This window comes from Akanthomyces muscarius, chromosome 5, assembly GCF_028009165.1.
Source record: "Akanthomyces muscarius strain Ve6 chromosome 5, whole genome shotgun sequence".
NCBI lineage: Eukaryota > Fungi > Ascomycota > Sordariomycetes > Hypocreales > Cordycipitaceae > Akanthomyces > Akanthomyces muscarius.
The window spans coordinates 3,763,089-3,777,494 of record NC_079245.1 but is presented as its reverse complement, the minus strand read 5'-3'; the positions used below and the strand labels follow the sequence as shown (position 1 = coordinate 3,777,494).

General features: G+C 52.2%; 7 protein-coding genes across 7 annotated transcripts; 5 read left to right on the top strand and 2 right to left on the bottom strand.

The window, feature by feature from the left end:
• Window positions 1-393: 393 nt before the first annotated feature.
• LMH87_010596 (uncharacterized protein) lies at window positions 394-1,119 on the top strand (the record flags this gene model as incomplete). Its single annotated transcript, XM_056197776.1, has 1 exon — window positions 394-1,119. One exon carries the CDS (start codon window positions 394-396, stop codon window positions 1,117-1,119), a length of 726 nt encoding a protein of 241 aa, XP_056054791.1.
• A 1,573-nt stretch (window positions 1,120-2,692) lies between these two features.
• Window positions 2,693-4,984, top strand: LMH87_010595 (uncharacterized protein; the record flags this gene model as incomplete). The annotated part of the gene is made up of 4 exons (XM_056197775.1): window positions 2,693-2,697; window positions 2,757-3,003; window positions 3,107-4,912; window positions 4,967-4,984. The coding sequence occupies 4 exons, from the start codon at window positions 2,693-2,695 to the stop codon at window positions 4,982-4,984; spliced, it is 2,076 nt and encodes a 691-aa protein (XP_056054790.1).
• A 938-nt stretch (window positions 4,985-5,922) lies between these two features.
• LMH87_010594 (uncharacterized protein) lies at window positions 5,923-7,513 on the top strand (the record flags this gene model as incomplete). Its single annotated transcript, XM_056197774.1, has 5 exons — window positions 5,923-6,047; window positions 6,196-6,701; window positions 6,768-7,215; window positions 7,263-7,319; window positions 7,459-7,513. The coding sequence occupies 5 exons, from the start codon at window positions 5,923-5,925 to the stop codon at window positions 7,511-7,513; spliced, it is 1,191 nt and encodes a 396-aa protein (XP_056054789.1).
• An 888-nt stretch (window positions 7,514-8,401) lies between these two features.
• On the bottom strand, window positions 8,402-9,721 carry LMH87_010593 (uncharacterized protein; the record flags this gene model as incomplete). Its single annotated transcript, XM_056197773.1, has 7 exons — window positions 8,402-8,419; window positions 8,474-8,482; window positions 9,055-9,061; window positions 9,115-9,270; window positions 9,319-9,364; window positions 9,456-9,566; window positions 9,706-9,721. 7 exons carry the CDS (start codon window positions 9,719-9,721, stop codon window positions 8,402-8,404), a joined length of 363 nt encoding a protein of 120 aa, XP_056054788.1.
• A 368-nt stretch (window positions 9,722-10,089) lies between these two features.
• Window positions 10,090-10,468, top strand: LMH87_010592 (uncharacterized protein; the record flags this gene model as incomplete). Its single annotated transcript, XM_056197771.1, has 2 exons — window positions 10,090-10,244; window positions 10,330-10,468. The coding sequence occupies 2 exons, from the start codon at window positions 10,090-10,092 to the stop codon at window positions 10,466-10,468; spliced, it is 294 nt and encodes a 97-aa protein (XP_056054787.1).
• Window positions 10,469-10,599: 131 nt separating this feature from the next.
• Window positions 10,600-11,497, top strand: LMH87_010591 (uncharacterized protein; the record flags this gene model as incomplete). Its single annotated transcript, XM_056197770.1, has 3 exons — window positions 10,600-10,638; window positions 10,708-11,375; window positions 11,449-11,497. The coding sequence occupies 3 exons, from the start codon at window positions 10,600-10,602 to the stop codon at window positions 11,495-11,497; spliced, it is 756 nt and encodes a 251-aa protein (XP_056054786.1).
• Window positions 11,498-12,850: 1,353 nt separating this feature from the next.
• On the bottom strand, window positions 12,851-13,515 carry LMH87_010590 (uncharacterized protein; the record flags this gene model as incomplete). Its single annotated transcript, XM_056197769.1, has 2 exons — window positions 12,851-13,459; window positions 13,513-13,515. 2 exons carry the CDS (start codon window positions 13,513-13,515, stop codon window positions 12,851-12,853), a joined length of 612 nt encoding a protein of 203 aa, XP_056054785.1.
• Between the last annotated feature and the right edge of the window lie 891 nt (window positions 13,516-14,406).

The window sequence follows — 14,406 nt, the reverse complement described above, 5'->3', positions numbered from 1 at the left end:
TCTTTGCCACCCTGTACGTCAGGTTGTATGGGGACATGGCTCTACAATTATCGCTATGGGCTCCGCGGGATGCATCACTTGGCCACAACCTGGAGCGGACATCCGTGCCACGCACAGCCGGGACGACAGCGAATCTGCAATACGATCCACCGTCAGCCGCTGTAGCATATGCTTTTGCATATACGATGCTTACTTGCATATTAATTTAGCACTATCAGTACTTGAATACAGCGCCGAAGCGGGTTGAACTCTCGTGCCGGCAAAGACAGTCTCGACGCATAAATAGAGCGCGAGCCCCTCGTCAGTCAGATCACCACTCTCTTGTTCATCAGTATCTCTCTGCTAGCCACTTATACCTCCCAAATCCTTTCGTTCTACTTCTTGTACCTCAAAATGGTTCGTTCTGCCTATTTGGTTGCCATACTCGCAGGTCTCGCCACGGCCAGCCCTGCCGCTCCCGACAACCGCGCAACTCCTTGCAACGACATTGAAAGCTGCGACTTTGACCAACAGTGCATCCAAGGTACTTGCCAGGTTGGTGAGCCATCCCAATCTAGCAACACAGCCCGGTCAGCTACCCCGCAATCTGCTGTTGTCTGCAACGCAGAGACGTGCCGCACTGCCAGCAACTACATCTACAACTCGGACCTTGCTGTTTTGGGAACCTACTGGTCTCCTTATTATGGCGTCGGCGTTGCAGGCGCTTGGGTTGAAAGCTGGAATATTGAAGGCGTAGCTGGTGTTGTGGTGAACCCACTGCTCGGCGCTGGTGGTGTCGGCTGGCGGACGAATGAGGTCGCGGTGCGTGCGTACTGGGCTGACGGCGGCTTCTCATACATTATGGAGGATCTTCCTGTTGGCAGGATTGTCACTGTTCAGTTCATGTTGAGAGACTCACAGGGTACATATGTATGCACTCAGCCGAGCGTTTATGTTCTGTATCTCGAGGTCGACAACTACCCCAAGCAGACGTTCCGCGTGACTCCTCATGGAGGCAAGAAACGCGAGTCCTACCGGTTCGTCGCCACGGATAGCACGATGAAAATAAGATTCTCCACCGAGAAAGATGCCTATGATGGATGTGGACCATTTTTCACCAACGTTCAGGCCATTGCTTAGAGGATTGTCTCCATGCTTGGGTCAACGGAATGATCGCCTCGTCTTTCACTTGCAACCGGTTACTGGGCATGCTGCCATTGCCCAGGTAGAGCCAATGATATAGTGAGAATTAGAAAATTGCTATTTAGTTCGAATTTATTGTGTTATGAGCAAGATTGGTCAATTGAATCTGCATTCCCTCATCGGTCAGGAAATTTAACATGCACTCGCGGCCTGCGTCTGTATACATTAAAACTCCACAGCGAGACTTATCTTTCCTGCTTGCTGCTCGACAACGTGACGTAGTGTGGTCATGGCTGACAGTATTCACGCATGCAGTCGATTCCTTAGGCCGAATCTTTCCACCGACCTCATCTCAAAGATGGGCTGATTGAACTCAGAATGCTCCTGTTCTCCGTCATACGTGCGTCCGGCGGCCCGTGTGATGCTTTCTGGGTGCCACTGAATTTCTTTGGCTACAGCCTCAAGCAAAACCAATAAAGACGCTTCAAGTCCATCATTACGAAAGTGCGCTCAATCATCGAGATAAGTGACCGGACATAGGGCAAGGCTTCCCTATTCGATGACGAATGCGTAAATTAAGCTAGATATAGAACCTGGTAGGCCGATGAGTGCCCAGGCTTGAATGCGGTAACGGCTCTCGTAAAGTAGAGGAGAAGCAGCAGCACATTACGTTAATAAATCTTCCAAAACTACCAAAAGCTATTTATCTGTTATGATATTTGCCCATCACTTTACAGGAATTTATATCCATGTCGACGCAACATACTATCTTATGTATTCTTTCAGCACTTTCTTTCTCACGTTAAGAGACTACATACTAACTTAGTTAGCGTTAAAAGCTGCCCAGCAGAAATAATATGTTACAGTACACCTTTGCCCGAGACCCATAATACTTCGTCTTGGTATGACTGTAGTGCGATTGTGACTAATTACACCCGTCCGCCACCATTCTTACATTGGCCGCCAAAATTGAACTCCCCGTCGTGCCCATCACCCCGCGTCATCTTATAACAGGCAAAGAAAAAGCATTTCATGCTCGACACAAATAACACTCGTGATTAAGCAAGAGCTCTTCCAACCATGATGGCACTTCAATCACCTAATTCGGCGCAGATTCGTAATGTTTCTATCGTCAGCCTGTCAAGACATCGCCGTGTGGAACAGACGGTGGAGACGTTGAGAGAAGAGATCTCGACCCTCGCTGACCAGACTGAAATTCGTGCACATTCGAGCGCATTCAATGGAATAGATGATGTTCCAGATACTGCATCCGAAGAACCTCGTCGCCTTGCTGATGAAGTTGCCGCTTTTGAGCTGGACACTGGACCTTGTGGAAACTCGCTCTGCTCCATCTTTCTAGCTTCCACGAAAGACGATCCCGCAGAAGAAAGTAGAGAAGGAGGAGGCCAGCAATCTCGAACTGAGCATCTAAAGGCCAATCTTATCAGCTGTGCAGACCGTCAGCCCTCTCACAATGCAGCATCCGCCATTCGAGTCACCGACTCAATCCTGATGGTCCTGGGGGTAGACGAGCACACATCATCTCCTCTTTTCTCCAGCACTGTCCAAAATGCAGTAAGAGAAGCATGTAAGCCTGTCATTTTTTTGGACAGACTTGACGAAATTCTGTTTAGCCAGACTGGCGATCTGCAACCAGAGGACTTGTATCGCGCCTCTTACCAGAAAATTTATGAAATGAATTGCATCATCAGGAATTGTCCAGGGCGGCCGTCGAATGTTGATCTTGAGGTTGATCCTCGACAGGGCACAGTACTTTTTGGTAGTACTGCGGCAAAATGGGGGTTCTCTCTCACTGACTTTACTGACTTGCATGATGCTGAACTGGCTGTCGAGAAAGGTGACCTCAGAAAACACTTATGGGTATGTCACTTTTTCAATTACTGTTGTGTCCTTGCCTATAAAAAAGCCACCCAGTTTGTGCAGCGGACGGAACTTGAAACAGTCTAACGTCAGTTGACCACAGGGAGACTTCACCTTTGATGCTTCAAGTAAGAAGTGGACGTCGATTGATGAGTCAAGCAACCAGAGCGTACGGCGCGCTTTCAATCAATTCATTATAGCACCCATACTCGAGATTCGCTCCGCCGTTGTCGCTGCTCCTGCTGATCCGGAGCCTTTGGCATCTATTCTCACAAGACTCGACGTCAAAATGCAAGAACAAGATGAGACAAAACATGGTCGAGAGCTGTTCAATGCCATAATGCGAGCTTATCTGCCAATCGGAAAGGCGCTCATGACGGTAATTCGTCAAATGCCCTCTCCTGTCGAAGCTCAGATGTACCGAGCAGCTTGTCTGTATAGTGGCCCTTTGCAGGATGATGCTGCAGTAGGGCTGAGGCAATGTGATCCCGAGGCGCCATTGTTGATCTATGCTACCCAATTTGTGCCGGCAACAGGGTCAAGAGATAAATTGTTCCTGCTTGGGCGTATATTCGCGGGCAAATTATCGGCTGGTCAAGACGTCCGTATCCATGGACCTGGTCATCGACACGGGGCAAAGCCAGCGCTCTACATAAAGCCCGTTGGCGACATCTTTACACCAGCCACTGGCAAAGGGAACGTCATCAGTCCAGTTAAGGGAGCCTCCGCCGGGGACCTGGTTTTTCTTTCCGACCTCAGCGGGCTCATTCAAAGATCGGGAACCATCTCTGGCAGTCCGCAAACGCACAATATACGGGACATGTATTACCTTCAACCTACCATACAGTACATTGTCGACGTCACAGTTCCGGAAAGGCTTCCGGATCTAGTGGCAGGTCTCGCCTTTTTATGCAAGACCGACCAACTGTTTGAATCGTCCAATACATCGTCCGGTCAGAACCGTATCTTCGCGTCAGATGCGAGCCAAGTTGAGGCTGGCCTCCAAACTTTACGAAGCTTCGCAAATGACCCATTGGTAGTTGAGGGGCCACTTCCTCTGTACCGGGAGACTATTACTGCTGGGTCAAGCAAAACGGCACTTTCCAAGAGTCCAAACAAGTTCAACCGGTTCTACGCCTCCGCCGCGCCGCTAGACGAAGACTTCACATCCGCGATTGAAGCAGGCGTCATATCGCCCCTACAAGAGGCTAAGTTGCGAGCAGCCACGTTGCGCGAGGAATTTTCTTGGGAGGAGAAAGCTGCCCAGAAGATATGGGCTTTTGGCCCTGGCAGCACTGGTCCCAATGTTGTCGTCGACGTTACCAGAGCCGTCCAGTTCTTGCATGAGATTCGGGACTCTTTTGTGTCGGGATTCCAGTGGGCTTCGGCAGAGGGACCACTGGCAGGTGAGCGATTGCGCGGATTGAGGCTCAATATAGAGGATGTGACTTTATTCAGTGATGCTATCCATCGTGGTGGAGGCCAGATTATCCCCACAGCAAGAAGAGTGACATTTGCGTCGATGCTGTTGGCGAAACCAATACTGGTGGAACCAAAGTACCTCGTCCAAGTGCAAACGCCGGAACCACATGTTGGCACGGTTCGCAGCGCCATCAGTCAAACAGGAGGAATCTTCTGTGGTACATCTTCTCACGGCGACCACTTGTTGGGCAAGGTCTGGAACGCTGCTATTGTTCAAGCGTACATGCCTCTCGAGGCTAGACTGAAGCTCGAAGTGGTTCTTCAGCGAGATCCGAAATTGTCTCAACATGTGTCTATTGAGTCTGTGCAAGCGGGCTGGCAGGCAGCAGCAGAAGGTGACCCCTTAGACAAGACTTCTGAGGCCGGCAAGCTCGTACTCGAGCTACGCAAAAAGAACGGGCTGTCACCCGAAATAGACATAACAAATGTTCGTGTGCAGCTGCAGCTACAAAAGAAGAAATCATCTGCTAATGACTACCAGTACCTCGACAAGCTCTAGGGGCAATATGAATATAGAGCTAGTTTTCAAAAAGTTGGTGACACCAGGAACCACCCCCGGTGCAGCCCCCAAGCGTCCAGCGATGACCTTGCATATGCGTCGCCACACAACCCTCGTCCCCATTCTCTCAGCCTAGTTTCAACTCACAGACGCAATGATCTCCTCCTTGATTCAGTGTACCAAGAATTTCTGCGTGTTAGATTACTTGTGTATTTACTTTTGACCAATGCACTAGGAGAAGCTATATTCATTGTATCATTGGGCGAACACATTAATCCCCATACTGTTACTGTGAGGCGATAAAACTGTAACCGCTTCTCCCGGTCGCCTGGTAAATCTCGTAGCCTTCTAGCTGAAACATTGTGTCTTGGCTCGGCTGTCGGGCGAATTGATTCGAGGGGCTATGCCACAGGGGACGAGGCCATTAGCAGAAGGCGGGGATGTACACTCTACGTTATGGGTCTAGGAGAAAGATACGACGGTTAGCGTCGATCGCTGACAATATTCAACTGCTCGGTGCTCGGCCGAAGTTGAGCGTGACTCGAAGCAGTGGACCGCCATGTCTGGTTCAACGCCAGCTGAAAGATAATACGGCGCGCAAATAGATGAGGTAAATCATTTGTCGTCGTCTTGGGTGTAATGATAAAGGCTGCGAAGCTGTGTGCGTGGAGGCCACCCATTGGCTAGCTAAAGTGCCTTCACGAATCGCCTGTCTACAGAGCCCTGTATCCGTACCCAGCGGTCGGTAATTGTGACCGATCAGCGCACGCTTAAGACTTTACTAGTAGCATTTCAGCGAGCATCGGTGACCCACCTCGAGGCTTTGTTCCTCCTCCACCATCCGTAGCTCAGTACGGAGTATCAGTCACCATCACTTCCCCCGTGCACTCTCGACATTGGGGACGGCGAAGTCGTCTCGTTGTGGCAATAGTGTCTCCATGTCGCCAGTAGTAGCGCCAAACCCACGGCGGTCAGGCCAAGTTGACGCTGGCGGCCAGGACAGTTCGGCACAGCGAGTGAGGCGATGGGCACCCCGATCCAGGACAGGCTGCCTGGGCTGCCGGTAAGTCGCTCTACTACCTACCAATTGCTGCGTTCATGCTTTCCTGCAAAATACTTGCGGGGCGAACGCCTTCAGCTCATTGCCCAGAGCTGCTCGTCGCAGGTCTAGTGTCCACGCGTACATTATGCTTACGCTCAGCGTTTCCTAGTGCGAGGCGTGTCAAGTGCGACGAACTTAGGCCCAAGTGTAAGAGCTGCCAGAAGCGCAACATCATGTGTCATTATGAGCTTGATCCTCCCGGCGCGGATGCGTCATTGGGTGTTACGCATGAAGCGAGAATTGCGGCACAGTCAACCCCCAGTGCGAGCGGCTGGCGCGACCATAACAGCGCCCGTCCCGTCAAGTGCGGCGAACAGCAGCCAACTTGTCGGCGTTGCGTTAAGCCCGGCTACACCTACTCTGGCCTCTTGTCACCTCCACCACAGCCATGGGGAATGCCCGAACGTGGACAGTCGCCCTCTGATGCCGCCTCATCGAGCGGCTCCTCACCGGGCGACTCTCAACAATCTCAGGCGACAGCGCTGCTGTCTCCCGCCTCACGAGCTCTGCCGATGCGCCGCCGGGGCAGATGGCCAACTCGACAAAGCCAAGACGTCACCCCGCCCGCGGAAATTCGGCCGCCAGATTGGTATTATACAGAGGCCGTATTTTACTGCAAGTTTGCCCTATTCGTTTCTGTTTCCGTTATCATAAGAGTACGAATGCTAATTGTGTTACTAGTTAATACGTGTCTACTGGACAAGATTTCGAAATTTGAAGCAATTCCCATCAAGTATCACAGGCCTATAGGGAACAACGAGGCAAACTACGATGCATTTATTGCTTTTATCCTTGCCTACCGCATTACACAAATATCACAGGACCAGGGCAGTGTGACCCAGCCTAGCGAGGCCTACCATACGAAACATTTATGGGAACGCCTATACATGTGCATATCAAACCAAATTACCTGTATTAATCACGAAATGGCACGAATGGGTTCTAGCTTTGCAGCTAGAAACAGAGTCTTGACCAGGATCCAGGGCATCAAATGCGTCGAGCTAATGCTGCAATCCCCGATTTGGAAGCACCACACGGAAGGGTTCTTGTCCCTATTAAGATTCTGTGGGGGCGCGAAGTTCGCGCAGGGACGACAGTCCTTGATCAAGAATTCCAAAGGCATAATAATGTAAGCTCCCCTCCATTGATTGCGGGTAGGGTTAACTCATCAACCAGGGAATCTGTCCTGGCCAATTCCGTTGGTCCGCCGAATAACCAAATTATTGGCGTATCGTACTTTACGACAGAGGAGCTCCTCTTTTTCTACGGCGAAATTCTTCACCCGAGCTTTCCCTGTCCCACGGAATTGTTTGAAAGAATTATTGAAATAAATAACCTGCGGGTTGAAATATATTCTAACCCGTCACCTCAGCGCCTGGCAGGCGCACTCGCCATCGTACAACGCATCGATGCGTTCCAACCACTGACCTGGACTGAGTCCTCTTACGAGTTGCCTGATAGACCCGAGGTCCCTCTTATGGCAAGCATATACCAGCTTTCCGTTGGCTTGTTCGGTATAATGGCTCTTCAGGAGGCTGGATTGGGCTCTTTGAATAAGGCTGAACGGCGAAGATCTCTGATCAAGGTACTTGAGGCAGCGTGGAAACTGGAGCATTGCAGGGACGCTCTAAACTGGCCGCTGGCAGTCGTTGGCTGTGCCCTCGCGGATGGCGGCACACCCTCTGAGCAGGCATTCATTTGTCAATGCCTTGAAGATGCTGCAAAGCATGTCTTTGCTGTGCATCCGCTGGTCATCATATCGAAGCTAAAGCGTTTTTGGGAGTCAGGTATGGTACACTGGGACAAGTGCTGGGGAAAGCCCTGTCCAGTTGTTGGATAGCAGCGACCTCATATGAAAGCGCACAATGGTGCTCGATAATACGAAACATATATAGCCCGATGTCCTCTCATATTGCTATCTCTTCTTAGTGATGCCTTGCTTGTGTTTGTATAGATTTTTTTCTTTCTCTTTTGCAGTCCTCGTACTGGCTTTGTGGTCGTTCCACCGACCGCTGTCAGGGCACTAACCTCCCTAGCGACTTCATGCGCTGAAGACTACATATCAACACCGATGGCCTTTTCTTTGGGTGACTCCATTGTAAAAAACTACGTTGCCAGCTGACTGTTCTCAGTGGCGCGACAAGCCCCAGGCGCGCTCGCGGCCCTCCTTCTAACTCAGGCTGCGACTTCGAGTTGGGTTTTATGAGTTTGTGATGCAAACATTTCGAGTATTTGTAATTGGCTCAGATGCTATCACGAAACCGATAGCCTTTCGCTGTTCTTTTGTGGCGTATAAAGACTCTCTGCCCTCTCAATTAGGACCCAGACAAGACCTACATGCAATTAGCATTACCATCACGACCGCATTTTCAACTACCAAACTTGACCTTGAAAATCTTTCGCGTCAAAATGACACCTGTCAAGAAAATCACCGTCCTTGGTGCTACTGGGGCGCAACGCAATAGTGTGATGAAGTCCCCTCTCGTCAACTCAAGGCAGCAATTCCAGGTCCGAGGCACCACTCGAGATGCAGCTTAAATTGATGATGGTTTGAACAACAATTGGCTGGCAGTCGGATGATAATAGGCCACTTTCGATGTTGATTCTCGATGACCTTGTTCGCGACGAAGCATATATGAGTGCACAAGGTTTATTGCTCTGAAACGTCTTACAAAGAGCATTGATTGGCGCGATATGACACAGGCAGTCCTCTCCTCGGAATTGGTTCCCACCCATTGCGCTCCAAGCCTCGGAGTTTTTGTCCAATATAGTGCTTTGAGGATGAGCCAGCCTCCTGCATCCTGCGTCCTTGAAATCGGTCACTACACAGAGAGCTCCGTGACAGTCAAGAGTGCGAATCCTGCCAACGACAAATAGCCACTAGTCTCCCATTGATCCGACATCGGAACATGGGCAAACAAATGGCTTGCGCTATGGAGCTGCGGGCCGTCAAGAGCATCAATCATACTCTGCCCCTGTCGGCCCGTGTTAGCTTTGGGTTCTTGTGCAAGCGCCCGTGCAGCCGAACGTCAAAGAAGCACCAGGCGACGGCATGGAGACGGCGAAGATGCGTTTGTAGGGCGCGAAATAGCACGAGTGGCGTGACTGCAGTAGTGGCGTGATGTAGCGCTGATATGCAGGGACAGAGTTAGAAGTTGACCATGGTGGTGTTTCTGATTCGCATCTGTCTTGTATTTTTAATGTGGATGGACATGGTGGTCTGTTGACTTACTGTCGCGCGGCGATTACAGGCAGCGCGACAGGTCCTTCCAATTTTACTGATGATTTTGTGTAAGTCGGTAAAGACGGTGAAGTTCCCAGCCACGGCATGATGTCATGTAACGCTAGGGATTGAAAAGCCCTGCATACCTAATCTGTAGATGAAGGTGCACTGTTGCGCACCACCAAGCAGGCTTTTTGGTGGGCGAAGCTGGCCTGGCTGCCGGGTGCCGTAGGGCCAGCCGATGACGTCGGTAGACCCTGGAACAGGCAGCTGTCTGTCTGGAGGCGACAGGGCAGGCCTCTAGTTACCTTACAGCGGGGAAGCCGCCTGGGGCTTAGCCCAGCGCTCCCGCGGAATCGCCAAAGGACGGCCGTAATAAGCTGCCAGCTAGTCTACCGCGCGCCCGCGACATGCTCAAAATCCTGAGTACCTAGATTTTGTATGTGCGCAGTTGCCTCAGCTTTTCTGTATGGGAACTGCCAGTGTGCCTACTGACACAAAACTACAAAATGTGGTGTGGAATCAATGGCCTGGGCTAGCCCGAGGCGGCATTTCAACAACACCGCCGATGGGCGGCCTGTCTGCCAAGCTGCCTTGATGTGTCCAGCATACCTTACGTAGCTCGCCCAGCTCAGCCACGACGCCCTCTTACACGTACACAGGTGCGAGAGGCACGTAGGCACGCAAGTACACGACGGCAAACTTGTCCGCCCCTCCTCCATTGTCCACGGGGTCTGTGTCGCAGGCCAGCACGGGAGAGAACAAGAAGATTTCTGCGACATGCTTCATTCCTCGCTCACAATACAGCTCCGACACCGACACGGCATTTTTGTTCCCTGTAGTCTCGACACAAGCACACCAGCAAACGGCAATTTCCAGGCATCTCGGCTCACCAACGCAGCGCTACCTACATTTACGGGGGACTTGCCGCTAAGGTAGCTACAGCCACCACCAGCGGAGTGCCGCTTAACAGCCTGTGCAGCAAAGCCCCGCTTTTCTAATTTTTTGCCCATCCGATAGAGATCTTTGCTTGCCGGTTCTCGATTTCCCATCCCACGCTTCATCTTCCTCTGTCTGCAACGCTGATTCCCTACCTACCCTTTCCCTTAAGTCCGCCCTCAACCCCTCAAATCTCACTCCAGTGAAACCTCAAACTTGACATACCCTCCTTCTCCGTAACTCGCTCGAGAACCTCCTTCCCGGTGGTTCCTCGTTTCTCCGCTGCCCACAGTGCCCATTCTGGACCGCTCGCGCAAGCTCCGGCGCAACAAGCGCAAATTTCGGAGCAGCATGCCTCTTCGCCAGCGCATCGCTCGCCTGGGTGAACACGTACGTATTTATTCTTCTTCGACCATTTCTCGTCTGACTGCCAACTCTCGCTAACACGACCACCGCCAGCTCTCCACATCCGAGAAGCCCTACCTTAGCTACTACGATTCCAGCCTAACCGTCGGCGACGTCAAGTCGCTTAAAAATGACTGGCTCTCCGACAATGTCATCACATTTTGGCAGGAATACCTCGAGCGCGAGACCCTCCCCCGCTACCCGCAAGCTCGCATTTGCCTCCTCCGCCCCAGCATGGCCTTTCTGCTCATGCGCACCACAGACCTGCGCCACGTCAACAACACCCTTCCCGACCTCGCCAAGGTGACGCACATTTTCCTCCCCATCAACGACAACCACAACGTCGGTGACGCCGAGGGCGGCTCCCACTGGTCCCTGCTGCTCGTCTCTGTTCTCGACGGCGTCGCTTTCCACTACGACTCCCTCGGCGGCGCCAACTACTCTGAAGGCAACCTCACCACTCGCAAGCTCGGCCAGGTCCTCGGCCGGCAACTGCGCTTCGTGAACCTCGAGGACAGTCCCCAACAGGAAAACGGAAGCGATTGCGGCGTCTTTGTATGCCTTTTGATGCGCCACCTGCTTGTCAAGCGTCTGCTCAGCGCCAATGCCCGCGAAAAGGTATCGATGAGCATGGCCGGCAAAATGGTTGACAGCCACGGCGGCCGCAAGGAAATGCTCCGCATCATTGACAATCTGCGCAAAGAAGCCGAGCGTCGTCGGTCGTAAGTCTATCAGCACACACACACACAATGAGAACTGTAGAGACGGGAGGCTGAGCTAACGCTTCCCGACCAGACGGAGCTCCAGTCCGTTTACAGACAAGACGCCACCGCGTATCGAGTAGAGCTCGGCAAGCTGGGCCAATCTTGATCATTTCGACGAGCTCGTTGGGGGGGCATACAGCGGCCCGGAAGATACTGAATTCCGCCATGCAGCAGCAGCGTGTTCACACACTGGCGCGGACACGCGCCATTCCGCCACACACGAGTCAACCATTTTGCACGACTGGATTAGCTCGCACGGCTCTCTTAAGTCGCGTGGTTCCGCCAGATCCCATGCCTCTTTTGCCACTAGCCCCAGCTCCCAGACGTCCATAATGACTGGCTCTGAAGCGTCGAGCTCGCACGCCTCCACCTCGACCAGCTCTGGAGCATCCAGCTCTTGCGCCTCTAGCCTTGATTCCCATGAACGAAGTCCCCGAGAGTATCGCACCGCGCCTCCAGGCAAATGCGGATCTCGACGCGATGCCACGCACGAAGAACATCATCCCTCTCGACGCAATGAATCTGCCGCGGACGGTTACGTTACTCGTCCTCAGCACCGTGAGGCATGGCAACCGAGTTATACATTCGAACCACAATACGGTACTAGGGAGCCGCCTATATCTCGCCCACAGTATTTGACCCGTGCGGCCGATGGCACGACTGCTTGGCCCATGGAACCGCCGCCTGTGCATGCAAACCAGCCTTCTTGGAACTCTCATCCTTCAAATCACAATCTGAGTTACAGAAATCCCTTCAAATGCCGTGAGCCGGGCGCTTTTACGCAAAGCTACGCCGCCCCGCCCCACGGAGTGCCGCCCTCCCGTCCGCCGCTGCAGACCTACGGCCGGCCGTCGCACAGAGGCGGGTTTGCTCATCAATCTCCCTACTTCTCCCGCTCCTAGCATCTCCTTGATTTACTTCTACGACTTTGTTTCGATTTTAAAGTTGAGTTTGCTGCTTGGAAGAGATTATGCAATGATTCGGTTCGGAATTGCTCTTTCGACATGATTTATGATGGCCGGATATGTTACACGGTGGAGGACCGATTTGCTTTACGGGTGGATATTAGCTGTGCCAGGCTTGCAAGAGTATCTGCGGATGTTTTGGAAGAGGCGCGCGGGGACATGAAAGAGAGCATCGGCGCAAGCACATGATGAAGCATGACAGCGTTTCTTTTTAAATTCCTATGTTTGTTTTATACTGATATTGTGCCACTAGTATACATTTGCATAGCTTTTTTTTTTCCTTTTCCTCAAATGTTTGAAAATTCTCAGTACATTATCTTATGCTAAAAATGAACATGCCCAAACTCCAAACACCTATCCATAGCACTTTTTGCGTATCTACTGTTTGTTCAAATCATGCCATCAAGGTCTGTCACAATGTCTCTGCGTTCAAGCAGGACTCGTGTCCCTTTACCCGACGTGGGCTGCTTACTGTCGCCCAGCAAACGCGGGATTCTGCTCCATCGTCGACGAAATGTAGCCTCTCAGCGCCGCCCACCGATTCGACGCACCCGCACTTGTCGGTGCAGTCTCCCCCCCTGTGCTGGCAGTACTTGTCCTCCCCGTCGCCGCGCTGTTGCTGCTTCCCGTCCCCTCCTGCGTCCCCGCCATCTGCGCCATGCTATTGCCGAACCTCTCCATCTCGCCCTTGACGACCTGCTCCTTTCGCTTCAGCGCGCCCTTTTTGCTCTTGATACTCTTGTGCCTGATCTTGCCCTGCAGCGCCTCCACGCCGTCCTCGAGCTCCGGCAGCGCATCCGCCAGGCCCTCCATTGTCGTGGCGAGCTTCTGGCTGCGGCCGCGGCCGGTGCGCTTTGGCGTCTTCTTCTTGGCGATGCCCGAGTCGGCGACGCGGGACATGAAGGACGAGTGCTTCATGAGCCGCTTGTCGCGCTTGGTCGTGGAGAAGTCGTCGGAGATGGTGGCGGCGTCGGCGCGGAACGTCTTGAGCGGCGCGAGGGGATGCACGGTGCCGGTGAGGCGCTGCTGGCGAAAGGAGCGCGCCGAGGGCTTCTTGAGCCCCGGTGGGAGGGGAGCCTGTAAAAGTTAGCGGATTGAAGAGCAAGAGGTGGAGGAGGGCTGCTGCGAACCATGATGGATGGTGTATCTGGTACTGTCTCGCGTTTGCTTGAATACAGAGACGTGGGCTGTCGAGCTGAACGGCGTTGAAGAGTGTCGGCGCTGATAAGAAACTTTTTTTTGGCGGGAGAGCTGATAACGGCGGGGTCGTACTGCTAGCGGAGGCTACCCTGCAACGGCTGCGATCTCGATGAATCCGGGCCGGTGCCGAAGAATATGGTGTAAGAATAAGTAGAGGCTGGGAAGTTTTACTTTACGCATTGATTAAATCATCATGCTGACGCTGTAGGATAGCATCAATTTATAGGGGAACGCTGGGTGAGGCTGCGCTCAGCACGATCTTAGCAGCCAGACAATGTGGAAGACGTGAAATTTGAGTAGCAGCGTCGACAACTGGGAAGTTCGAGCGACTCGTTTTCGTTGTTCCTTTAAGCTGCTTAATTCATTTCTTCCAGGCCGCACCATATATAGCTACGATCTACTCCGGTTCACAGCACCACATCTCGATCCGACATCTTGTAGTAACAAGTATAGGCAAGTCCGCTGTAGAAGACTGCTGAGAAAATCAAGGGGCCCAAGCAATTTTTGTATCAGTCAAGTCTTAGAATGGATCAATAAGCATTAATACGCTAGAAAACTTTGTGCAATCAAGTCGAAGCAATAGCGCAAGAATGAATTGAAATCCAATCACCGGATTAGCTCCGGTCGATTGGAGATTTGCCAAGCCCCGACTATCCGGCGCCCTCCGAGCCCACTCCGGAGTGCCCGCCCACCCAAGGTTAATGCACGCAACCTAGAATGAGCAATCGTGAGTCAAGATCCAAGCAAAATCATCACACGGCAAAAGATATTAAAGTATCCTATTAATGCCGAGTATTGAACACATTGCTGACCCTTCTTGACAC